General features: G+C 37.8%; 1 protein-coding gene across 1 annotated transcript in view; it reads right to left on the bottom strand.

The window, feature by feature from the left end:
* Positions 1-778: 778 nt before the first annotated feature.
* Positions 779-26096, bottom strand: part of sybl1 (synaptobrevin-like 1) — a 28471-nt gene continuing 3153 nt past the window's right edge. The window contains exons 2-8 of the mRNA XM_063061377.1: positions 23558-23721; positions 17583-17640; positions 17067-17204; positions 8252-8342; positions 6515-6582; positions 5745-5837; positions 779-3016 (exon numbers count right to left, since the gene is read on the bottom strand). Coding sequence (XP_062917447.1) covers positions 2948-3016; positions 5745-5837; positions 6515-6582; positions 8252-8342; positions 17067-17204; positions 17583-17640; positions 23558-23703 — 663 coding nt within the window. The 5' untranslated portion in view covers positions 23704-23721 and the 3' untranslated portion in view covers positions 779-2947. The remainder of the gene's footprint in view (positions 3017-5744; positions 5838-6514; positions 6583-8251; positions 8343-17066; positions 17205-17582; positions 17641-23557; positions 23722-26096) is intronic.

Raw genomic sequence — 26096 nt, 5'->3', positions numbered from 1 at the left:
AGATGCAGTATTCATATGGGTGGCATGGTGGAGATACATTTCTACCAAAAGATGTGTAAGGCACTCCTTCCCTCCAGTAACTGCAGGTCACCCTTGAGCAAGATGTTTCACCTGTCTAGCCCTCAGTCAGGGTCACATGAAGCCACTGAGCAGGTGGATAGTTTTCTGAGCAGCTGGTGCCTATCACAGGTCCTGGTTATGCAACCACTGACACCAGACAGACTCTCTGAAGAGCACGGTGGCCACCCGCCTTAAAGACACTACCCAGAAGGCAATGGCAAACCACTTCTGTTGAAAACTTGCCAAGGACAATCATGGTCATGGATAGAGAAGGAAGACTATGTAATACAGCACACAATGATGATACACAGCACAGAATAGGCCTTTCCAGCCCTTCGAGCTGTGCTGCCCCAGTAACCCCGATTCAACCTTAACCTAATCACAGGCCAGTTTACAACAGTTAACCTACCCAGTGGGTGTTTGGACTGCAGGATGAAACCTGAATGCCCAAGGGAAACCACACACTCCTTACAAATGGAACTGGAATGAAACCCCAATGACCCAAGCTGTACTAGCACCACATTAACTGCTATGCTACCCTGGCACCCAATGAAAACATCGAAACATTAATGACAGTAGCACTGGACAACACTTGAAATGAATTCTCCGGAGAAATAAGCTGTACAGTCATGTTTACATTGACATTGGCTGCAGTTGTATTTGTTAATTCGGTTGTTTTACCAAAAATATGACAAAGCAAACTGTTATGTTTAAATAATTTATTTTTAACCATTTGATACAATGCAAAGTGCAACAGCATCTTATACAGAGCGGAAACAATTTTATATATTACAACTGATCTAATATGTTAACAATAGTAAGATTCTAGAATTTCATTTAATACATTCACATTTTGTGCAATTTTATAACTTGGACAGCAACCTGAATTCTTATCATTTAAGGCCGGTGTGGGATGGGAGATGCAATAGTTTTTTTTGCTAATAGTAAATTCATAATGACACAAATTACAGTATATTTAAAGTATAATAGCATGAACACATTATCCTGCAATTTAAAAATGCTTTATACCTCAGGTTCCTTTACTCTACACCCTATTTAAAATCTATTCAGAAGTATAAAGAGGAACCAGTGCACGAGTCTGGGTAAAACAAATAGTTACTGATTTAAATAATATTCTTGCCTTGAGAGTTCTAACCCCTCTATGTAAATTTGTGCTTATCAAAAGGCAAGGATGAGAGCTCATTAACAAGTTGTGACATAGCTGATGATTCAAAAAGGAGATAGTTCTTACGGTTAAACATGCAGCTAATATGCAGCTCAATGTACCCTGTATTGTGGAAAATGTTCAGAAAACAGTTGCAACTTTATTATTTATACTTCGCAAAGCTCTCAAGCAATGCTTCTAAAGTATGGACCAAGAGTTTGAGAATTGTTATTTTAAGCTGGATGCAAAACAATATTCACATTTCTGAGCCCAACATGGATCAATTAACCATCATTTCCTCCAATGTGTTTACTCATTGACTGGCATAACTGAGCAAAAGTATTTTGTTGATACAAATTAATAATTTAATAAAGGTCCTTCTTGTAATCTGAAATCGGATGGAATTACAGTGGTGTTAATTTATGCAATGAAATGGAATTAAAATAAGCAAAGCTTAGCTAGGAGCCAACTCAGATTGCTCATTTAATCCACATGCAAAGGAAATTGTTCATATCCACAACCACCCAGTCTTTTCACTCCCAAGGGCAGAGGAAAATTAGTGATCTTCACATGAAAATGATGCAAACCTAGACCTTAAAGGAAGAGGCAGTCTCCCCCCACCCCCAAAACCAAAATATCAAGTACAAGCACTTGGATGTTCTCCATCCACTGAAAGGTCAGTGATTTGTCCAAGCCCATGAACTTCTTTCATTGTTACAAAATGGAATTTTATGCCTTTCAGTCCAGAAACATGCAAAAACTGCATCCTGAAGTCATTCTAGAAAGGTTGAAGCTAGTTCAGGTTCAAAGTTTATTTTAAACATTGGCACTGTCATTGCCTAGATAAGGATCAAAACAGCACAAGTACACAATGTAGACCATAAAAAAATTTACAAACAAGTTCAGTTAGCAAAAGCTTTGCATTCAGCAGCATTACAAGTAAGCTGTGTACACAATCACTACAGTACTTGTATTACACCTGCTATACTTTGTTTGCTGGTGTCCTGTACATAAATACTGGCTATGTGATTGGCGTAAGAAATATTTACATTTTTACATTAGGCTAGTAACAGTTGCCATTAATTTACAACAACTAAAATGACTGCTTAATAGTTCTAAATGCTTTATAACTGTTCCTGAAGCTATGCAACACTTTATATACATTTTCCCAATTGTGAAACAGAGCTATTTAGCAATATGGTTCCTCATTTTGTAGTTAGAAGTGACCAAATAGTTAGCACCCTCTTGAAGGCTGAGAAATATTATCATTATCCACTTCCATCCAGATAATTCAAGATTTTGCATCAGATTTCACTGGGTGAAAGTGATGGTGGACAAAGAGGTGGTGCAAGGGAAAAGAACAGATCCCAATTATCTCAGTGTATTCTAAAGGACAGTGACAATATGTAAATCTTTGCACATCATTTTAGAAAAGTGCTCAACCGATTGATTCAAAATGAACTACTTAAAAAAAAGTTACAATTTTATTTCACAGTCACTAAATAAAATATGGATTTGTGTTTCAGTTTTAATGCAGCAAGTTCTTCAATTAATATGAAAAGTATAAAAATGTCAGAAATAAGGCAAGCAGAAACTAGAGCCTTTCAATGCATAATATTTGGAGGCTGAGATGAACTATTACACATAGATCTCTAATGAAATCCTCGTGCAGTGGTTAAAACTTTTTTTTCAGATTTTCCCTCCAACTAATAAGATTGGTTCCTACTTCTTCATGCAGGTTGGCCATGAGAGACCGCCACAAGCTGCTGAAACTATGATGTAAATGACAACCTGCAATACAAAATATTTCACTGATAAAAATGCACGTTTTAATCACAGGCTCCCCCCCCCACCCCCCATATACTACCCTGCTTTTTGCTAAATACAGACGAGCAACACACTGGTGAAGCCAAAAGCAGGAAAACAAGTAGCCACAAATTGTTCACACTATCACCACTGCACTGTGGTATTAATGATTTATTCTATAGTTCCTGCAAGTCTTAAGCCAAATAGCCTGAACAGGTCTTCCATTGGTACTTAAATGGCTTAACATTAAATAATTGAAATCTTTCAGCACCACTAATACTTCTATTACATACGCAAATCTGTTGATGGTACAAATGAATGAACTCACTGATACCTTACATGATTGATGCCATTATTTATTTTTCATTGCTTCGTTCTTTAAACACCAACCCTTGTTCGGAGGAATTAAAACATTTTGATAGTTCAAAATAACCCAAATCAAAGGGAGGACATCAATACAAATTATACAATATTGTGCACTCATTGAAGGTCACATTCAAAAACAACCATTTTAGAAAAAGCGGAGTTTCTCAATGGGAAGATGCAAATTACAATTAACACCTTGTCAACAGAGCATAAAATGTTGAAGTTCGCCCCATAAATTCAATTTAAAAGTAACCAATTACATCAAAAGAAAGCACTAAAGATAGAAAATGTGCATTGATATTATGTTTTATGAACTCAGAACAACCTATGTTTATGATAGAGGCTCTTTAGTCAATTTCAGTTTGCCAAGTGCAGATTCCTTCCTTTATTTGGTCAGTTGAAACTGAACTTCTAGCTGACTCAACAATTCAAGTTAAACCTTTCCTTTCTCTTTGCCAATAATTCAATGAGCCACAAGGGGATAATGAATCATTAAAAGTTTAGCAATGCAGCTGAGAAACTAAACTTATCCCCTAAAACTCCAACCACCTGAGGCTACGTCTACACTACGCCAGATAATTTTGAAAACGCCGGTTTCGAGTGAAAACGACAGGCGTCCACACTAAGCGTTTTTCAAAATATCTCCGTCCACATTAGACGGATGTTTGGGCGAATCTCCTCCTACTGGGCATGCGCAGGACACAAAGAAAACAAGCGAAGAGGAAATGGTATACCTGGTGCACATTTGTCCAGCTACAGAGCAGAAAAACTTAAAAGGAATTGCTCTTGGCTCTCGCGCAGGAGGACTTAAAACTAAAAAAAACAAATACTGGAGCGTATGGAGGCAACCAACAGGGAGTTCACGGACAGTATGACCCAGCTGACGACGAACATTGAAAAACTGACTAACTCTGTTGCATTAATAAAGCACCTTGTTAAATGTATAAAACGTCTGCATCAGTGTTACCTTGTATTTCCATACAATGTTACATTAGGCTGTTACACATCTATTGTCAGAGAATTACTTGCATAAATAGGTAAACCACCTTCATACATGCAAAGACAGAAAACAGGACAAAGTGCGTATACTTATTTATTCAGTAGGCTATGGGTCAAAGTATTTGGTGAGTACATTTCTAACTCTTCTGGCTTCAGTCTCATTGCCGTCTGTTCTGAAATTGTTAGGTTGTGTGGGGGGTTGTGTTCAAGAAAACAACGAAATGCCGCGCTGTGGCCATCTGTTCCGGCACGCCATGACAGCATTTTTAAATAGTCAAAAAAGCTCACTTTACAATTTAACTCTCACGCCGTTCACACCGACTGCGCGTTATAAGAGCCATACGGCAGTGCTTGCGCAGTACCAAGCAGAAGCAGAAAAAGCATTGTTGTTGTGGTGTTGTCATGACAGCGTTTTTAAATCTCTCCGTTTACCCCGTCCACACTACAACGGATATTAGGCAGTTTCAGATTTATTCACTCTGGAGACCGTTTCTGAAAATCTCCGTTTTCGGGGGCTGAAAACACCGTTTTAGTGTGGACAGAGGGTCAAAATGAAGAGAAAAAGCTTCATTTTCAAAATTACCCGGTGTAGTGTGGACGTGGCCTCAGTCAGCAGGCTGGAGATGACTTATATTACAGAGATAGAAACATTTATCAAGGTGTGAAAATTCATTAACATTGTAATCCCCAAGGAACTACATGATAAACAATTGAGAAATACTTACTATCTTTGGACTACCTAAAATTTCCAGAAATCTTTCTCCTTCAGCCCGTAGAATGATTGCATTTCTTACTTTAATGGCGAAAAGATGTATCTTACAACATTGGAAAGAGCTTAATGCTCCAACTACCTTTTTTTGGTTTTCTCAGACGATATTATGCTTGAATTTGGAGAAAATTAGAAGCAACCTTTATGATTCCTCACTTAAATTTGAACAGACCTGGAGATCTTTTATTCAATATTTTCATTTAATGTAATTTTTTTTCCTCTTTTTTTTGCTCCATATTTATATACCCTTCTTGGTTTTTTTTTTACTGTTTTTAATGGAGGTCAGGATTGAGGACTTGATTTTAAGTTTTTTTTAAACTCTGCTTGGTTCCAAGTTAGCCTATTGCTTTGCTTATAGTTAGTTGCACGGTGGGGTTTTTTTATATATATATAAAAATTAGTATACTATTATGTTACCTTAGTATGTTATGTTTAAATTACATTGTTTGTATCACTTTTTTTGTATTAATATCTCCTGTAATTTTATTACATTCTAACAGTGTATTAGTGCTTATATGGCTTACCTTTTTGTATACTTATTCAATAAAAAGATTTAAAAAGAAAGAAAGAAATACTTACAATTGCTACAATCACAATAACAATGGTCAGCTTGAGGTTTTTCATGCACATTGCTCTGGCTAGGTTTCTGCTGGTGGTTTTAAATGTGACTGACTACAAATAAAAAAAATTGCATTTAGTTGATTCTAAGAAACTCAGTGCAAATAAAAGTTTCCATTAACAGATGTACATTTTACAAGAGGAAAAATTTCCTCATCTTCACTATTTAGCTATCAATTAGAAAGGCAATGATCAGACAAATCTAGAAGGTAGAATCTAGTAGCTACAATTCCCCACACCCCTCACTTCCCCCAAGGTTTCTGGACACAAAGATTCCCAAAGTTCAAGGGAAGATCTGTTGATACCAAGCCAAAAATTTAAATTGATGCCAGTGGTGGTAGGTAACTACACCGAAATAATTCTTGGCATCTCAGACAAGCTTTAGATGACTGGCAAAATATAAAAGGATTCATTAATGAAAATGAACTTTTTCCAAGCAAATGATCACGTTACATTCCAATCTGCCCCCCCTTTGATTAAAAGGCCAATATTAGATAGGAATTTGCCTAACTGTAGGATTAATGTCCAAACTAACATTTGGGCATTGTATTCATCTATTTCAAGCTGTTAGATCACATACTCATGATATTAGTGGATGAATATTTATCCCCCTCTCCCCACACCTCTGCCTTTCTCAACTCTAAACGTGTTTTATAAGATCTTGACCAGATAAATGTGATCAAATGTTAATTTTGTATTTTAGCGCTAGCTACAAAGTACTGAATACTTACAGAATCCACTAAATTATCAGTTTTGTCAATTAGCAATTCCAGTTTTTCTCCTCTTTGTGCCACCAAATCTGTATACAGGAAAATTGCAAGGTCAAGTTTGACAACATGAGGTGACATGAGATTAATGAAATCAATTAACAGAACAGAACCTTTTATGCCCTTATCCACAAGGTGGTTTACAACTAACTTCTGATATTAACAGATTTCAAATTCAACTAGTTTGCTTTAAATGCTGTGAAGAGTTCAGGTTTACAACACTTAGTGGATACAACAGGAGAAAATTCAACCATTCATCAGGAATTGCAAAGTTACAGCGAAACAAGCACAAAGATGGACTTGAGAAGGAAGATTAACATTCAACCTGCTGGTAATGTGGGAAGTAACATAGGTCACAATGGGTGCACTGGAACAAACATGTTACAGACTGATGGAAATTAAAAATGTGAGGCGATGTGTGGGGATGCAGCAGCAAGGAGATTAGAGGTGACAAAATAACACATTTGGGAGCAGCAGAGACCCGTGGTAGTGCATCATGTAATTACTCTAAAGTATATAAAGACTACCTTATCAAGATCACCATGTTAAACAGGATTCCACCGTGGAAAAGTGAGAAAAATATGAGTGCTATTGTATAATACTCTATTCAAGCTTGGGTTAATGTGACATGACAGAAAAAGAGCCATGGTCCTGCCTGAAGGGTGCAAAACCCTATAGATATTACCACAGTTGACTTCACCAGAAGGAATGCAACAACTCGACGTGGTAGTTTACCACTAGTTTCTCAAGGTCATCTACGGGTGGGCAATACATGATAGTCTTGCTTATGGTGCATACATATGGATTCAATGTTGAAGTTGGGATATCAGCAATGAACGTTAGAAATTTGAGAGTAGTTTCTTTATTCCCTTCCCCCCCCCTATATTTTCACATTCCCTGAACTAAGTGTTTACTGAAGATTAGTTCAAAGAAAGCACGCACCTTTTATGCATTTTAAAAATAGAAGGCCAGGATTCATGCAAGGGCAATAAAATTAAGCAATAGGAAAGTAAATAGTTTCAATTGTTCAGATGTGGTCATAATACTTCATAGCCTTGTTTTAATACATATACCAGTAGAGTACAAGCTGCTTACTGATTATTAAAATCTTTAGCAAAGTATTTTGTGGGAATACTAACTGAAAACAAAGGAATAAAACATCAGACCTCAGAGCAAAGAGCCACACATTGTAAATACGAAATGAAAAATCTCCGGTTTCATCAATGGGATGAAGGAAACTGTTAACGTTTCAAATAGACAATTCTCAAAAATTACTGAATGATTATCAAGTTGAAAATTGGACCTCATATTCCCATCTGCATTAATATTGTACAGGCTACAAAGTATTTCCAGCGTTTTCTATCCAAAAATATTTTGAAGCAGAGTTACTGATGAGAACATGGATCAGTTCAATACATTTCAATGTTATTTTAATATTATGAAAATCAAGAGTCAACGTTATATAGCACAAATGCAGTAGCAGCTGATTACAGTGTTACATGACAGTGCCACAGACCGGCAATATCCATGGATCACTTCACAAGTTATGCTGCTCTTTAGAGTCCCGGCTTTAGGAATATTTCTGAGCTGTTAAAAATAATAGCAACTGCTTCTGAGCACCTATTACTGGGTGTTAGCATGAGAATTAAAATAAGTTCGATTTTCAAAACAAAGATTGATGCTCTCTATATTCATACATACCAATATTTCGGACCATGATTCCCTTCAACTCGTCCACTTGGGTCTGAGTCTCCAAAATACGGTCAGAGTTCTTGTTTTCCGATAAGTATTTCTGAAATCAGACGTGACAAATTCAATACCATCAAATACTCAGTTTTGTATCCATGACATTCAACTAACCTACATTTAACGGATTGTTTTAGAGTATTGCGAGAACCACTGTTGAATAAATGCTGACAAAATTTGAACGCAGCATCAGCCTTGAGTAGTCACTCTCACACTGCTCAAGGCAAAGAATTGCTTCTTCATTAAAAAGGTTAATAAAAAAATCAGTGCAGAGTGCAAGTCATCAGTAAAAGTCTCAACTTTATGCCTAAACGCATGAAAGTCTGTAGATGTTGTAAATACAGAGCAACATACATAAAATGCTGGAGGAACTCAGGTCAGGCAGCATCTATAGGAATGTGTAAACAGTCGCTGTTTCAGGCTGAGATTCTTCATCAGGGCAATGAATGGTCTCAGCCCAAAACATTGACTGTTTATTCATTTCCATAGATGCTGTCTCACTTGCTGAGTTCCTCCAGCATTTTATGTGTTTTATTTTTATGTCTGTGCAGTTTCAGAAAATTTTACTAGAGTATTTTTTTATATATTTAAAAGAAAACCCAACATTTTACTGAAATGTTATTGGAAAAGTACAAATAACTTCGAAGTAGGTAGTTCAACGCCCTCTAGACTATTTACTGAAATAAAGCAAACAAAACTACTGAACAGGTTCATTTCTAACAGCACGCTTTCTAGCTCCATCAGCAAATCATTACCCCTTTTCTGTCTGCAATTTCCCCCACCCCCCCATGACATCTTGTTTAACACTTCAACCTCCACAATTTATATCTCACTATTAATGCAATACCCACCTTCCCCAAATTCATTGCATTCTCCTTAAAATACATACAGACCTACCCACAATGTAATAGTCAAAACTGCTTTCTGGGTATGAAATATCTCACTGAAATATTTGATTCAGGTTCAGACAAAAATGTATTGACAATAGCTGTCATTAAACTCAAGATCCAAGTAAGACATTCAGAACAGAGTAACAAATTGGACTTGTACTAATAAAATGAAAAACTTGTGTTTTGAAATCTGTATGAATGGTATGCAAAACAAAAAGCAAAAACAGAATGCAGAATATAGTATTAGTTACAGAAAGTGCAGTGCAGGTAGACAGTAAAGGTACGAGGGTCAGGATGAGCTAGATGGTTGGGTCAAAAGCTCATCTTTGGTGTACAAGGTGTTCATTTAATAGTCTGATAACAGTGGGATAGTAGCCATCCTTGAGTCTAATGGTGTGTGTTTTCAAGTTTCTGCATCTGCTGTCCAGTGGAGGTGGGGGTGGGGGAAAAGAGAATGCACAGAATGGGAGAAGTTATACGTTGGCTGCTCATTCTCTATAAAGCATACAGCTCTCAGAGGCAATAGCATTTGGTCTCACTTTGAATGTACAGTACTAGACAATGAGTCCAGACACTACACAAGAGCCCAGGCCATTCATGAATTTGGCCACATCTAAATTATACCTTTAACAAGGTGCTGCATATGAGGCTACGAAACAATAGCCCATGGCATTGCAGGAAAGATACTAGCATAGACAGAAGATTGATTGACAGGCAGATCAATTTTGTGTTAAACTGATGTGGATAACCTCCATTGCCGCCCCCCCCCCCACAATCTGTCATGGTGATGCCCACTCAGTTGGTTTATCTATAACCTCTTGAAGCACATTTGCATTTGCATCCTCATCACTACTCTCACTCACATATGGTTCTTTCTTTCTTTTTAAATCTTTTTATTGAGTAAGTATACAAAAAAGGTAAGCCATATAAACATTAATACAATGTTAAAGTATAATAAAATTCCAAAAGATAACAATACCAAAAAGAAAATACTACAAACAATGTAATTTAAGCATAAGAAACCAAAATAACATAATAGTATACTAGATTTTATATATATCAATGGAAAAAAAAAGAAAAAAAAACCCCCCAAAAAAAAACCCACCGTGCAACTAACTAAAAGCAAAGCAAAGCAATGGGCTAACTTGAAACCAAACAGAGTTAAACTTAAAATCACGTCCTCAATCCCGACCTCCATTAAAACAGTGAAAAAAAAACAAGAAGGGTAAATATTACATTAAATGAAAATATCGAATAAAAGGTCCCCAAATCTGTTCAAATTTAAATGAAGAATCATGAAGGTTACTTCTAATTTTCTCCAGATTCAAACATAAAATCGTCTGAGAAAACCAAAAAAAGGTAGTTGGAGCATTAAGCTCTTTCCAATGTTGTAAAATACATCTTTTCGCCATTAAAGTAAGAAATGCAATCATTCTACGGGCTGAAGGGGAAAGATTACTAGAAATTTTAGGTAGTCCAAAGATAGCAGTAATAGGGTGAGGAGAGATATCTATATTTAATACCTTAGAAATAATATTGAAAATATCTCTCCAAAAAGTTTCCAAAGTAGGGCAAGACCAAAACATATGAGTTAAAGAGGCTATCTGCCCCGAACATCTATCACAGAAAGGATTAATATGCGAGTAAAAACACGCTAACTTATCTTTGGACATATGTGCTCTATGCACCACTTTAAATTGAATTAGGGAATGTTCAGCACAAATAGAAGAAGTATTAACTAATTGTAAAATCTGCCCCCAATCATCCACAGAAATGGTAAGCCCCAATTCCTGTTCCCAATCTACCCTAATCTTATCAAATGGAGCTTTCCTGAGTTTCATAATAATATTATAAATCATAGCCGATGCACCTTTCTGACATGGATTAAGGTTAATTATCGAATCTAAAATATATATAGGAGGAAGCATTGGAAAGGAAGGAAGTATAGTACTTAGAAAATTTCTAACTTGTAAATATCTAAAAAAATGTATTCTTGATAGGTTATATTTATTAGATAATTGTTCAAAAGACATAAGGGAACCATCTAAAAATAAATCCAAAAACCGTAAAATACCCTTAGTCTTCCAAGTTTGAAAAGCGCGATCCGTAAAAGAGGGAGGAAAAAATATGTTACCTAAAATAGGAATCGCTAACCCGAATTGATTAAGATCAAAAAATTTTCTGAATTGAAACCAAATACGCAAAGCATATTTAACGATCGGGTTAGAGACCTGCTTAAGGCGTTTCGAATCAAAAGGAAGAGATGAACCTAAAATAGAACCAAGTGTATAACCCTGAACAGATTGTAATTCCAATGCTACCCATTTAGGAATAGATAGTATATCCCGGTCAAGTAACCAAAATTTCATATGTCGAATATTAATAGCCCAATAATAAAATCTAAAGTTAGGTAATGCTAAACCTCCATCTCTCTTAGCTTTCTGTAAATGTATTTTACCCAGTCTCGGATTCTTATTCTGCCAAATAAATGAAGAAATTTTAGAGTCGACTTTATCAAAAAAAGATTTAGGAACGAAAATTGGTAATGCCTGAAACACATATAAAAATTTTGGCAAAAAAAACATCTTAACTGCATTAATATGACCAATCAAAGTTAAATATAAAGGAAACCATTTAGATGAAAGTTGAGTAATATGGTCTATTAATGGTAAAAAGTTAGTCTTAAATAAATCTTTATGTTTACAAGTAATTTTAATCCCAAGATATGAAAGGTAATTATTAATCAATTTAAATGGAAATTTATAATATAAGGGAAGATGTTTATTAATCGGAAAAAGTTCACTCTTACTAAGATTTAATTTATAACCTGAGAAAAGACCAAATTGTGCTAATAACTCTAAAACAGCAGGAATAGATCTCTCAGGATTAGAAATATATAAAAGTAAATCATCAGCATAGAGTGATAATTTATGGGACTTTAATCCCCGAGTTATCCCAGTAATATTTGAAGATTCTCGAATAGCAATTGCAAGAGGTTCTAATGCAATATCAAATAATAGGGGACTAAGAGGACAGCCTTGTCGAGTACCACGAAAGAGAGGAAAAAAAGGTGAGTTTAAAGAGTTAGTACGAACCGAGGCTACAGGGGAGTGATATAACAGTTTAATCCAGGATATAAATTTCAGGCTAAAATTAAACATTTCAAGCACCTTAAATAAATAAGGCCATTCTACTCTATCAAAAGCTTTCTCGGCATCTAAAGAAATAACACACTCAGGAACATTTTGTGAGGGAGTATAAACGATATTTAACAATGTACGAATATTATAAAAAGAGTAACGACCTTTAATAAAACCCGTTTGGTCTTCCGAAATAATAGAAGGAAGTACTTTTTCTAGTCTATTTGCTAATAACTTAGAAAAGACTTTAGAATCAACATTTAATAAAGATATTGGTCTATAAGATGCACATTGAGCAGGATCTTTATCCTTCTTTAGTATTAAAGAAATTGATGCTCTATTAAAAGATTCCGGAAGTTTACCAAGTTTCAAAGAAGCCTCAAAAACCTTATAGAGCCAGGGAATCAATAAAGAAGCAAAACATTTATAAAATTCAACGGTAAACCCATCAGGGCCAGGAGCTTTCCCCAGATTCATAGAAAAAATAACATTCTTAATCTCATCCATTGTAATGGAAGTATCTAATAAAGACATATCCTGTGAAATCTGAGGAAAGTCTAACTTATCTAGAAAATCATTCATATATTTAGAATCTCGAGGAGACTCTGATTGATATAAAGAAGAATAAAAATCACAAAAGGTATGATTAATCCCCACATGATCCAATATCAATCGATCATTTTGGTTATAAATCTGATTGATTTGAGATTTAACATAATTAGATTTCAATTGATTAGCCAGCAGCTTGCCAATTTTATCACTGTGAACATAAAAATCACTTCTTGTTTTCTTTAATTGGTTTACAATCGAGGACGAGAGTAGTAAACTGTGTTCCATTTGAAGTTCAGTTCTTTGTTTGTATAGCTCCTCAGAAGGAGCCATAACATATTTCTTATCAATTTCTTTAATCTTGTCCACAATTGCCATCTCCTCCTGCTTCTGTTTCTTCCTCAAAGCAACGGAATACGAAATAATCTGACCCCGAATATAGGCTTTAAAAGTGTCCCAAAGAGTGTTAACCGAAATATCTTCTGTATGGTTAATTATAAAAAAAAGCTCAATCTGTTCATTCATAAAATTAACAAAGTCCGAGTCCTGAAGCAACAGCGAATTAAAACGCCATTGTCTATTGTTTGGTATATTGGCCATAATTTTAATAGAAAGCTTAAGTGGAGCATGATCCGAAATGGTTATAGAGTCATAATCACATTTAATCACTGAAGGAATGAGACGAGAATCAATAAAAAAATAATCAATTCTTGAATAGGAATGATGAACATGTGAAAAAAAGGAAAAATCTTTTTCCTGAGGATGCAGAAAACGCCAAATATCCGTCGACCCAGAATCAGAAAGGAAAAAATTAATCAAATTTGCAGATTTATTAGGTAAAGTCCGTAAAGGAGCTGAACGGTCCAAAGCTGGAGATAAACAGGTATTAAGATCTCCGCCCCAAATCAATGAAAACTCGTTCAAATTCGGAAACTGATCAAACAATGATTTATAAAATTCCGGACAATCCATATTAGGAGCATAAACATTGACCAAAACTACTTTTTTATTAAATAGTAAACCACTAACCAATAAAAATCTACCATTCGGATCAGAGATAATATCCTGTTGTATAAAAGTAACTGAGGAATCTATAAAAATAGAGACGCCTCGAATCTTAGCATTGGAGTTCGAATGAAATTGTTGTCCCTTCCAGAATTTGAAAAAACGTAGTCTGTCCCCCCTCCGTACATGGGTCTCTTGTAAAAATAAAATTTGTGCTTTAAGTCTCCGGAACACTTTAAAAACTTTTTTTCTTTTAATAGGATGATTAAGACCATTAGTATTCCAGGAGACAAAATTAATAATAGACTCCATAAATCCTAAAGTCAACCCACAACAGGGAGGATTGACAATAGGCGCGACCCACAAACCCGGAGAGGGAACAGAACATACAAAAGATACCGGGGAAAAGGACGCAACCAGTACTTCAATAATGTATATAGCCCAAAGAAAAACAAACTAAAACGTGAAGCCCCACCCGCCACCCCCCAGCCCAAGACCCCAAGGCAAAATCTAAAGCAGACCCGCCAGAAAGAAGCAAGCGCTAAAACTACCCCCATGACTTCCGGTATACGCTCCCTAAAAAAAAGGTATAAATATGAAAAGGATCAGCTAATTGTAAAACAGTAAAAAAAATAAGTAAAAAAAAGTTAGCTCAATTAGAATACACACAGAACAGAACAAAAGCCGGAAAATATATATTAAAAAAAACCACAATATACCTCAAACTCATGAATAGACACAGCAACAAAAAAAATAGGATTATTAACATAAAGTGATTATAAAAAGCAAAACAGAATAAAATTTAAACAAAAACTACAAAATTTAAGGCCGCACAGGAAATACGTAAGATGACAAAAGGGAAGTAACCACCCAGAATCCCCTGGGAAAAGAAAGAAATGACGCAGTTAAAAAGAAAGTTTAGTAGCCATATTAAGAAATCGAAAGTAAACTTTTCTGCCCAAATAGGGCACAGAAAAGTTAAAACCAACCAATTCACAGCCTCCGATCGATGGAGAAAATTAAAAAGAAAGCAATTAAGATGTTGGAGATGAAAGTTGATCCAGATAACTCTGGGCATCCGATGGAGAATCAAAAAAACGAAGGGCTCCATCTGACATGCGAATCCTTAGACGTGCAGGGTACAGCAGCGCTGGTCTTAAATCCCTCTTATAGAATTCCGACATCACGGATCTGTAACGGACCCGTTGGTCCCAGATTTGTTTACTGAAATCTTCCACGAATCGGAACTTAAGATCCGAAAAATCAATGAAACCTTTAGATCGAGCGAATCGAAACAGTTTCTCCTTGTCTTGAAAGTAATGAAAACGTAAAATAACATGCCTAGGTCTATCTGACCTAGACGAGTATGATGGGATTCTGTGAACACGATCCAGTAGCGGTGGTTGGTCAGGAAATACAGTAGGGAATGCATCTTTTAAAAGTTGGGAGAAATATTTCATGGGGTTGTTACCTTCAGCGGCTTCCCTCACGCCAATCATTCGTAAATTCTGCCGTCGCATTCTAGATTCCAAGTCAGAGTTTTTAAAAGTCAAAAAGTCAAGTTTCTTCTTCATTACATTAATTGTTTCTTCGATTTTCCCCATCTTAAGCTCACTTTGTTGCGCGAATTTTTGAAGATCAGATATAGCCGACTGATGTTCCGCAATACATGTTTGCATCTTATCAATTAAACCGGCAATTTTCTGGAAATTAGTTGAGATTTCCGTATGAATCAGGTCTTTAACAGGGCCTGCAATTTCCGTACGAATCATCTCCCTAACAGAGGTTGAAATTTCCCTCTGAATTAACTCCGCTATCGCTTTCAAAGTCACCAGTGATTCAGTCGGAGGGAGATCCGTAGCTTTCGGTTTAACCGGAGGTTTACCATCCTTGCCGTCTTTCTCGTTCTTAGACATAGCAGATCTAAGTTCCATCCAGTTGTCGGAGAATTCAGTTTAATTCAAAGTATTGTAAGAGTTGATGCCTTAATGGTTAATTAAAGTATAGCTGACCATAGAGAAAAAAAACTCAGAGGTAATGGAGCGAGTCAAGAACGCGACTTCACTCCATGAGCGCTACCGGAAGTCTCCCACATATGGTTCTATACCATCAGCAAATTTAGAAATTTGACCTCCTCATCCAAATTGTTGCCATAGATTGCTAACAGGATCCAAGCACTAACCTCTGATACCTCAACATTTATAGCTTCCATTTCAAGTGAGATGCAGTTATTCTTCCAGTTAACCAAATCAGTCCAAGCTAATACAACACCCAAAATTCCAGGTGCTCTAACTATATTTAGCCGTGTCAGATTTTATTGAAAGCCTCCTGAAAGTCCAAATTTACCACACTCACTGAATCCCCCTCATTTTGTTCTGGTAGATCTGTCCCCAATGAATTCCAATTAATTAGACAAACATTTCCCTTTTATAAATCCACATTCACAATGCCAACTTGTATTATTTTCTGTGTATTAATATCATATTGCTTATTATAGATTTCAACAATCTTTCTACCATGGATGTTACACTAACAAATGACCATTTTTCTTCCTTGGTGGGGGAAGATTTGCTATCCTCCAATCTGCATGAAAACATTCCAGAACACTGTATTTTGAAAGACGGTATCAAGAGAATCCACCATTTCTGTAGCCACTTTGGAGATCATCACGGCCTGCCTCCACTCCCATTACCTCAGTAAAATTATCCAGGACAAGTACTTATGACTGCTAGAATAACCAAAGCCTATCCAACAAGCATGTCACCCGGCCCCCTCAATGCCCAAGAGAAGATGGCATGAAGAACCTCAAGCTTTTTTTTGGAAGCAGTACGTCTATGCAACTGGAAGGAGTGCACCACCTTCCTAACTACTTGCCTGCTTGCCTTGAGAACCTTGAGCTCAACATATGGTAGATTTTGCAACTCCCACATTGGTCTCATCAGCAATCTGAGATCCCACAGAACTGGGGCAAAAACAAGTCATCGTCGATCCAGAGGGATTATTTAGACAGTGACAAGAATGGATAGAATGGAATAAATGACAGTTAGATACTAGATGATAAACCACATCCATGTTTTAAATATACTGAGTATTCAGCTTTTTTCCCCAATCAGACTATTTCTCAATTGAAATACAATTGTCCTTTACTAGTTTCTGAAAGATTACAGAAGGTGGACATACACTCACCATTTGTGCAGCCAAAACACTGGAAAATTCACTGTTCATTGCATAAGGCAATGCAGTTTGTGCCCTTGAACCATATGTGGTCTGAAATCGTTTCTTTATTTCATTTAGAAAGGTAAATGCTCTTGATCGTTCAAAATCCTTAAAACAAAGAGAATAGTTTCAACATCTTGAATGAAACTAAGCATTGAAAACAAAAACATTTAAAAAGGACTCTACAGCTGTCCCGTGATGAAGCAACATCAATCCTTTTGCAACACCAAATAAAGGAAGAACATTTCCTTCAATATTAACGAAAGTTGGCCAGGATATTAAAAAAAATGCCCAGTATTTAACAGTAATATAAAGATAAAAATACAGTTTTGTAACAGCCAAAATAACTACACAACCAACTAATGGTTTCACCAGAAGTGAACACATGTATCCCACATGCATTGCCTGTAATATATTTCACACATAACACATTTAACCAATCACAAATTCCCCCTAAAAGGAGACTTCTTTAAAAATTATACTTACATCATCTGTGATACACAGGTATATTATTCTATCTTGGCAAATATAATGAAATAGATAACTGTGGAAGAGAAGAAAACTGTTGGCATGCAAAAATGGCTAATTAAGCAGGTTACAAAAATTTAGCAATGATACTAACATGTTGTAATTAACGACTTGCAGTGTGATAGCCGAGGGAAATAATAGAAATACAACATTTATGTAACAGATCACTAACTGTAGAACATTGTGGTTGCTCTAAACATTGTAAATTGCCCCAAAATACTTTGCCGATAAAGCAAGAGTTGCAGTGTTATGCAGAAAATAAGGAATGTGCATATGGATATTGCCGATGCAGTCAGAAATGAGATTGAGGGCTTGGGACTTTGATGGCAGAGAAGGGAGTGTGAAATACTTGCAGAGAAACAACTTAAAAGAAATATTTGATGGTGGAAGGAGGTTGGGAGAGGGAAGAATAAGCACCACTCCTCCATTACATTCTGTTCTGCCCTGCCCACCCCACGAAAGCAGGAGACATAATGGAAAACATGTTCAAATAGCTCAGTAACATTAAGCAGTGAAACATTCAAAATACAATTTGATTTCAAAAATTCAAAATCACTGCGGCACACCAGCACTTGTTTGGAAGCAGAGTTAACGAGCAGAAGCAAATTCATATAGCACTAAACAGCAAATTCAAATAAAGTTTTGACATTCAATTGAAATCAATGAAGATAGAAATTGGAAAAAAATATGAGCAGGTGATACAATAGATAAGCAAAGAACTGCATGTACTTAAATTTCCATGTGCAAATTACAATGGTTCTAGTGATAGACCAAACATGGGCAGGGACTCCATTAAGAGATTACAATATTAGAAGTGGACCAACTACAAAAGCAATGTTCTGGTGAATCAAATAACACAGGCTCTCAGCAATACAAAAGACTAAAAATGCTGGAAGCCTAAAAATAAATAGAAAATTAGTCAAACTATCCAGGTTGACCAGCATGAGGTGAAAAACATCAAATATTTCAGCAGAGATTCAGCTCAGCAGATGCTGCCTGACCTGCTGAGCATTTCTAGTATTCTGTTTTTATTACACACTATCACAAATCGCCCGAACTGCTAGTTGTTATTCCAACCATTCTGGTTAGACATTTTACAAACAACCAAATTTTATCATTTTCCCTTAGAGTCTGTCCCAAAATAGTTAATACTCCTTCCACAACAGACTGTGTAAAAAAAGTTTAAATGGCGATATCAAGCATTTGGATGAGTTCAGATGAAAAAGTTTCTCTTTCCTGGTGCTCATTAAAAATTAACTTGGATTCATTGCATAAATGCAGCATTTTCAGTAGAAACATGGCAAAAGACACAGATAAGCCGAAGTAGAAAAAGGAACATGAAAAATACATGCCTATGCCTCTTCACTGTCTGGCTGTGCTCATCTCTAATAATTATCTGGCTTTTTAACCCTTGTTCCTTCCTTTCATAAACAACATACTTCTGATTTTAGCTCATTCATAAGATTTAGATGAAGTATGGTATTTCATTGAATAACACTAATGCTGCAGAACACAAATTTCAGCTTTATAACTGAATCTCAAACCAAGTCAAGTTTATTGTCGTTTAATTATGTACGCATGTACTGTCAAATGAGACAATGTTTTTCCAGACTAGGGTGTAAAGCACACATAACCTTAGGAAAGAAAGTTAAATTTTAAATTAATTATACATAAACAAAGTGCATAAATATAGTAGAGTACAGTACAAATTATACAGTGACATTTCAAATGCAATGCAGCAGGGAATTCAGAAGCCTAATGGCCTGAGAGAAGAAATTGTTCTGCATCCTGACCATTCTTGTCTTTATGCACTTGAGTCTCCTGCCTGATGGCAGAATGTCAAAAAAGATGCTAAATTGATGGGTGGGATCCTTGACAATACCAAGGGGCCTGCATATGCAGCGTCCCTGATAATGTCCCCAGTGGATGGTAGAAAGAACCCTACGATCTTCTTGGCTGTTCTCATAGTCCTTTGTAGGGACTTCCGGTCCTATGCTCTACTGCTCCCATTGCAGATGGAGCTGCAGCTCGCCAGGATGCACCAATAGTGCCCCTGTAAAGTTCAGTAAAGACTTGGGGTGGGGGAGTGCGAGGAGAAGAGGGAAGAAGCCTCGCTTGCCTCAGTCTCCTCAGGAAGTGGAGGCGCTGCTGTGCCTTCAATTCAGAGAGGTGAGATAACCCGTGATGTGAACTCCCAGGAACTTAATGCACTGAACTCTCAATGGAGAAATCATGCGCAAAGGGGATGGTTCATCTGCACTATTGTAAAGTCCACAATCATTTCTTTGGTCTTCTCCATGTTCAGACTTGGGTTGCTGTTCTCACACCAGCCACTCCACTTCCTCTGTACTCTGACTCATCATCGTTGTTGATGAGGCCAAATACTGTTGTGTCATCCACAAACTTGACGACACAGCTTGAGCTGAATCCTGCAACAGTCATGCATTAGCACTGTGAAAAGCAGTGGGCTGAGCACAGCCCCATGGAGCGCCAGTGCTCATTGTAATGGGACCAGAGACATTGCTGCTGACACAGACTGACTGTGGCCTGACTGCTAAGAAGTCCATGATTCAGTTACAGAGGGAAGTGTTGACACCCAGCAAGGACAGTTTCCCAACAGTTTCTGACGCATGACTGTGTTAAATGCCAAACTAAAGTCTATAAACAGGCTGGCATATTTCAAGTAGGACAGACAGAGTGAAGAACAGAGGCAATGGCATATCAGTGATTCGATTCTAGTGATAAGCAAAGTGGAAAGGGTCCCATGTAGCCAGGAGAAAGGCTTTAATGTGCTCCATAACCAGTCACTCAGAGCATTTCCTTGTTGTTGTTAATTCTAGAGGATGATAGTCATTTAAGCAGGTTGCTGGCGTCTTCTTTAGCACCAGAATGATGGTTGCTGCCTTGAAAACTGAGGGGATAATGAACTGTTCCACAGAGATGTTGAATACCTGTCAGTACTTCAGTTAGCTGGGCTGCAGAGCTTTTCAGAACTTGACCTGGTATGTTATCATGGCCTCAGCTACTAGCTGACTAAAATGGGAAAGCACTCATAGTTAATTCAGAAACAAAGGTTCTGAACTTAAAGAAGGGGAACTTTGAAGGTATGAGACGTGAATTAGCTAAGATAGACTGGCAAATGACACTTAAAGGATTGATGGTGGATATGCAATGGCAAGCATTTAAAGGTTGCATGGATGAACTACAACAATCCTGACGAAGGGTCTCGGCCTGAAACGTCGACTGCGCCTCTTCCTATAGATGCTGCCTGGCCTGCTGCATTCACCAGCAACTTTGATGTGTGTTGCTTGAATTTCCAGCATCTGCAGAATTCCTGTTGTTTACAACAATTGTTCATCCCAGTTTGGCAAAAGAATAAATCAAGGAAGGTAGTGTACCCGTGGCTGACAAGAGAAATTAGGGATAGTATCAATTCCAAAGAAGTAGCATACAAATTAGCCAGAGAAAGTGGCTCACCTGAGGACCGGGAGGAATTCAGAGTTCAGCAGAGGAAGACAAAGGTCTTAATTAGGAAGGGGAAAAAAGATTATGAGAGAAAACTGGCAGAGAACATAAAAACGGACTGTAAAAGCTTTTATAGATATGTAAAAAGGAAAAGACTGGTAAAGACAAATGTAGGTCCCCTGCAGACAGAAACAGGTGAATTGATTATGGGGAGCAAGGACATGGCAGACCAATTGAATAATTACTTTGGTTCTGTCTTCACTAAGGAGGACATAAATAATCTTCCAGAAATAGTAAGGGACAGAGGGTCCAGTGAGATGGAGGAACTGAGTGAAATACATGTTAGTAGGGAAGTGGTGTTAGGTAAATTGAAGGGATTGAAGGCAGATAAATCTCCAGGGCCAGATGGTCTGCATCCTAGAGTGCTTAAGGAAGTAGCCCAAGAAATAGTGGATGCATTAGTGATAATTTTTCAAAACTCGTTAGATTCTGGACTAGTTCCTGAGGATTGGAGGGTGGCTAATGTAACCCCAATTTTTAAAAAAGGAGGGAGAGAGAAACCGGGGAATTATAGACCGGTTAGCCTAACGTCGGTGGTGGGGAAACTGCTGGAATCAGTTATCAAGGATGTGATAACAGCACATTTGGAAAGCGGAGAAATGATCGGACAAAGTCAGCATGGATTTGTGAAAGGAAAATCATGTCTGATGAATCTCATAGAATTTTTTGAGGATGTAACTAGTAGAGTGGATAGGGGAGAACCAGTGGATGTGGTATATTTGGATTTTTAAAAGGCTTTTGACAAGGTCCCACATAGGAGATTAGTGTGCAAACTTAAAGCACACGGTATTGGGGGTAAGGTATTGGTGTGGGTGGAGAATTGGTTAGCAGACAGGAAGCAAAGAGTGGGAATAAACGGGACCTTTTCAGAATGGCAGGCGGTGACTAGTGGGGTACCGCAAGGCTCAGTGCTGGGACCCCAGTTGTTTACAATATATATTAATGACTTGGATGAGGGAATTAAATGCAGCATCTCCAAGTTTGCGGATGACACGAAGCTTGGCGGCAGTGTTAGCAGTGAGGAGGATGCCAAGAGGATGCAGGGTGACTTGGATAGGTTGGGTGAGTGGGCAAACTCATGGCAGATGCAATTTAATGTGGATAAATGTGAAGTTATCCACTTTGGTGGCAAAAATAGGAAAACAGATTATTTTCTGAATGGTGGCCGATTAGGAAAAGGGGAGGTGCAACGAGACCTGGGTGTCATTATACACCAGTCATTGAAAGTGGGCATGCAGGTACAGTAGGCGGTGAAAAAGGCGAATGGTATGCTGGCATTTATAGCGAGAGGATTCGAGTACAGGAGCAGGGAGGTACTACTGCAGTTGTACAAGGCCTTGGTGAGACCACACCTGGAGTATTGTGTGCAGTTTTGGTCCCCTAATCTGAGGAAAGACATCTTTGCCATAGAGGGAGTACAAAGAAGGTTCACTAGATTGATTCCTGGGATGGCAGGACTTTCATATGAAGAAAGACTGGATGAACTGGGCTTGTACTCGTTGGAATTTAGAAGATTGAGGGGGGATCTGATTGAATCGTATAAGATCCTAAAGGGATTGGACAGGCTAGATGCAGGAAGATTGTTCCCGATGTTGGGGAAGTCCAGAACGAGGGGTCACAGTTTGAGGATAGAGGGGAAGCCTTTTAGGACCGAGATTAGGAAAAACTTCTTCACACAGCGAGTGGTGAATCTGTGGAATTCTCTGCCACAGCAAACTGTTGAGGCCAGTTCATTGGCTATGTTTAAGAGGGAGTTAGATATGGCCCTTGTGGCTACAGGGGTCAGGGGGTATGGAGGGAAGGCTGGGGCGGGGTTCTGAGTTGGATGATCAGCCATGATCATAATAAATGGCGGTGCAGGCTCGAAGGGCCGAATGGCCTACTCCTGCACCTATTTTCTATGTTTCTATGTTTCTATAACCCCCACCTTCACAAGTAAAGCATGTTGGAAAGAAGAAAAATGACTTCCTGCACGAGCAAGTGCTTTTTTTTAAAAGAAACAATGCTAGAAACAGCAGATCAAGTAGGAAGTGGCAGAGACTTAACATTTCATGCTGTTAAAGGGTCTTGAACCTGAAACATTAACTATTTCTCTTTCTACAATTGCTGCCTAAGAAATAAATATATATATTTAACTTAATGGTCATAAATCATGTCATTACCCCTGAATGAGCATGAGGATATAAAACTAAGGCAATCTTAGTCAAGACAGGATTGAAGAAATTAATCCCAGAAATAAGTAGTGACTTGAAAGGAACTGTGGCTTATGTAAAATAATGTTCACAAAGAAGCAAATTTCCAGTATATACATACACGATTCAGAAGTGAAAAGATTGCATATTTTATCACTCTCTCGACTGATGGTTCTAGCGCAAGCAGTCTCCTCAGAGCAAAATGTTGACACTTACTTTCCATGGGAGTAGGTCAATTTATTATTTTCTGATGGGATTTTTGACAGAATCTGCTCAGTTACTTCCAAAAAATTTCCTCCACACAAGGCATTTTTTGCAAGTATTGTAGTGCCTCTTGCAACCACCGCAAACAAGATAGCCATAGCTCCTCTTAGAAGGTGCTGCAAAACACAAGACAAAAATTATATAGCAAATAACTAATCCTTGCACGACAAAGATCAAATCCACCTACAATCACACTCTTAACTCAGATCAGCATTTACATTTTTAGAAATGTAAATAGTACATACCCACTCAGGTGAGCAATAGAACAAAGATATTGGATGGAGAAATTTCAAAACCAGCATATAAAAATAAAAAAATTGTATTTAATACTGATTCTTCATCTACACTCATGAGTAGTCTGCTAGAATCTCATCACTGGAGTTCTTATAGAAATCAAATCAGAAAGTGATTCAAAAAAATCAAAATATAAAAATTCTTCAGCATTCTTAATTAGAAGAGTGAACAGCTAGAAGTTCTGGTCCACGTAGGTACCAATGATGTGGGTAGGATGAGTAACGAGGTTCTGCATCGGGAGTTTCAATAGGTACGTTTAATGTTAGAAAAATGTACAGAACATACATCGTGAAATTCTTTTTCTTTGTAAACATCCACAAAAACAGGAGTGCCCCAAAGAATGAATGACAGTTAAATGTTAGAACCCTAAAGACCTCCCCAGCTCCCCCTACCCACGCATAAGCAGCAGCAAAATGATGACCACCCCCCCCCACCAGCAAAAAGCATCTGCACCCACCACCGAGCACTCAGGATTGCTACCTGAAACACATGCTGGTGAGGAAAATTATACAGTTTAATACTTCATACTTTATTGTTGCCAAACAATTGATACTAGAACGTACAATTATCACAGCGATATTTGATTCTGTGCTTCACACTCCCTGGATTACAAATATTAAAAATAGTTAAAATTAGTAAATATTGAAAATTTAAATTATAAATCATAAATAGAAAATAGAAAAATGGGAAGTAAGGTAGTGCAAAAAAACCGAGAGGCAGGTCCGGATATTTGGAGGGTACGACCCAGATCCGGGTCAGGATCCGTTCAGTAGTCTTATCACAATTGGAAAGAAGCTGTTCCCGAATCTGGCCGTACCAGTCTTCAAGCTCCTGAACCTTCTCCCGGAGGGAAGAGGGATGAAAAGTGTGTTGGCTGGGTGGGTCATGTCCTTGATTATCCTGGGAGCACTAGTCCGACAGTGTGCGGTGTAAAGTGAGTCCACGGACGGAAGATTGGTTTGTGTGATGTGCTGTGCCATGTTCACAATCTTCTGCAGCTTCTTCCGGTCTTGGACAGGACAGCTTCCATACCAGGTTGTGATGCACCCTAGAAGAATGCTTTCTACGGTGCATCTATAAAAATTAGTGAGGGCTTTAGGGGACAGGCCAAATTTCTTTAGTTTTCTCAGGAGCTAAAGGCGCTGGTGGGCCTTCTTGGCAGTGAACTCTGCTTGGTTGGACCAAGTCAGGTCATTTGTGATATTGACCCCGAGGAACTTAAAGCTTTTGACCTGTTCCACTTGCGCACCACTGATGTAAATTGGGTCGTGCAGTCCGCTACTCCTTCTGAAGTGGCTACGATGTTGGTGTTAGAGGAAGGGCTTAAGATTTTTAAATCATTGAACTCCTGCAGGGAAGGTGGGACCTGTACAGAAGGGACAGTTTGCACCTGAACTGGAGGGGGACTAATACCCTAGTGGGAAAGGTTTGTTAATGCTGCATGGTGGGGTTTAAAGTTGCAGAGGGATGGGAACCAGAGTGCCAGAACAGTTAGCGGAGGCAGATCATGGTAAAACCTCAAAGTTAGGACTCACAGGGTTGAGTATGGTACAACTAGTGTTCTGAGCTGCCTATATTTCAAAGCAAGAAGTTTCATAGAATAGGTGGATTATAGTGCTGAAATTTACGAACAGTTGGTTTACAAACAGAGACAATGTGTAGTGAAGAGAGGCTGCTGATTGGGCAACATTGTAGTCAGCAGGATGAGTTGCAACATAGAAGGTGGACAAAATTGAAAAGGGTGAGTGCAGGACTGAAGGTGTTATATTTGAATGCACACATTATATGGAATAAGATAGATGAACTTGCAGCACAGTTACACATTGGCAGGCATGTTGTAGGCATCACTGAATCATGGCTGAAAGATTGTAGCTGGGAGGATACACATGGGATCGAAAGGATAGGCAGAAAGGCAGAAGGGATGTTGCTCTGTTGGTTAAAGAATGCAATCAAATCCTTAGAAAGTGATAACATTGGCTCGGAAGGTGTTGAATCATTGTGGATAGAGCTAAGCAAATGCAGGATCTTACTGTAGTAAAGACTTGGCCTACAAATTACAACGGGAGACAGAAAATGTATGCCAAAAGGGGAATGTTACAATAGACATTGGGACTTCAATATGCAGGTAGATTGGGAAAAAAAATCAGGTTGGTGCTGATTACAGGAGGGAGAATTTCTAGAATGTCTATGAGATGAC

The sequence above is a fragment of the Mobula hypostoma genome, chromosome 10 (assembly GCF_963921235.1).
Source record: "Mobula hypostoma chromosome 10, sMobHyp1.1, whole genome shotgun sequence".
Lineage (NCBI taxonomy): Eukaryota > Metazoa > Chordata > Chondrichthyes > Myliobatiformes > Myliobatidae > Mobula > Mobula hypostoma.
This window is presented reverse-complemented; position numbering and strand designations above follow the sequence as displayed.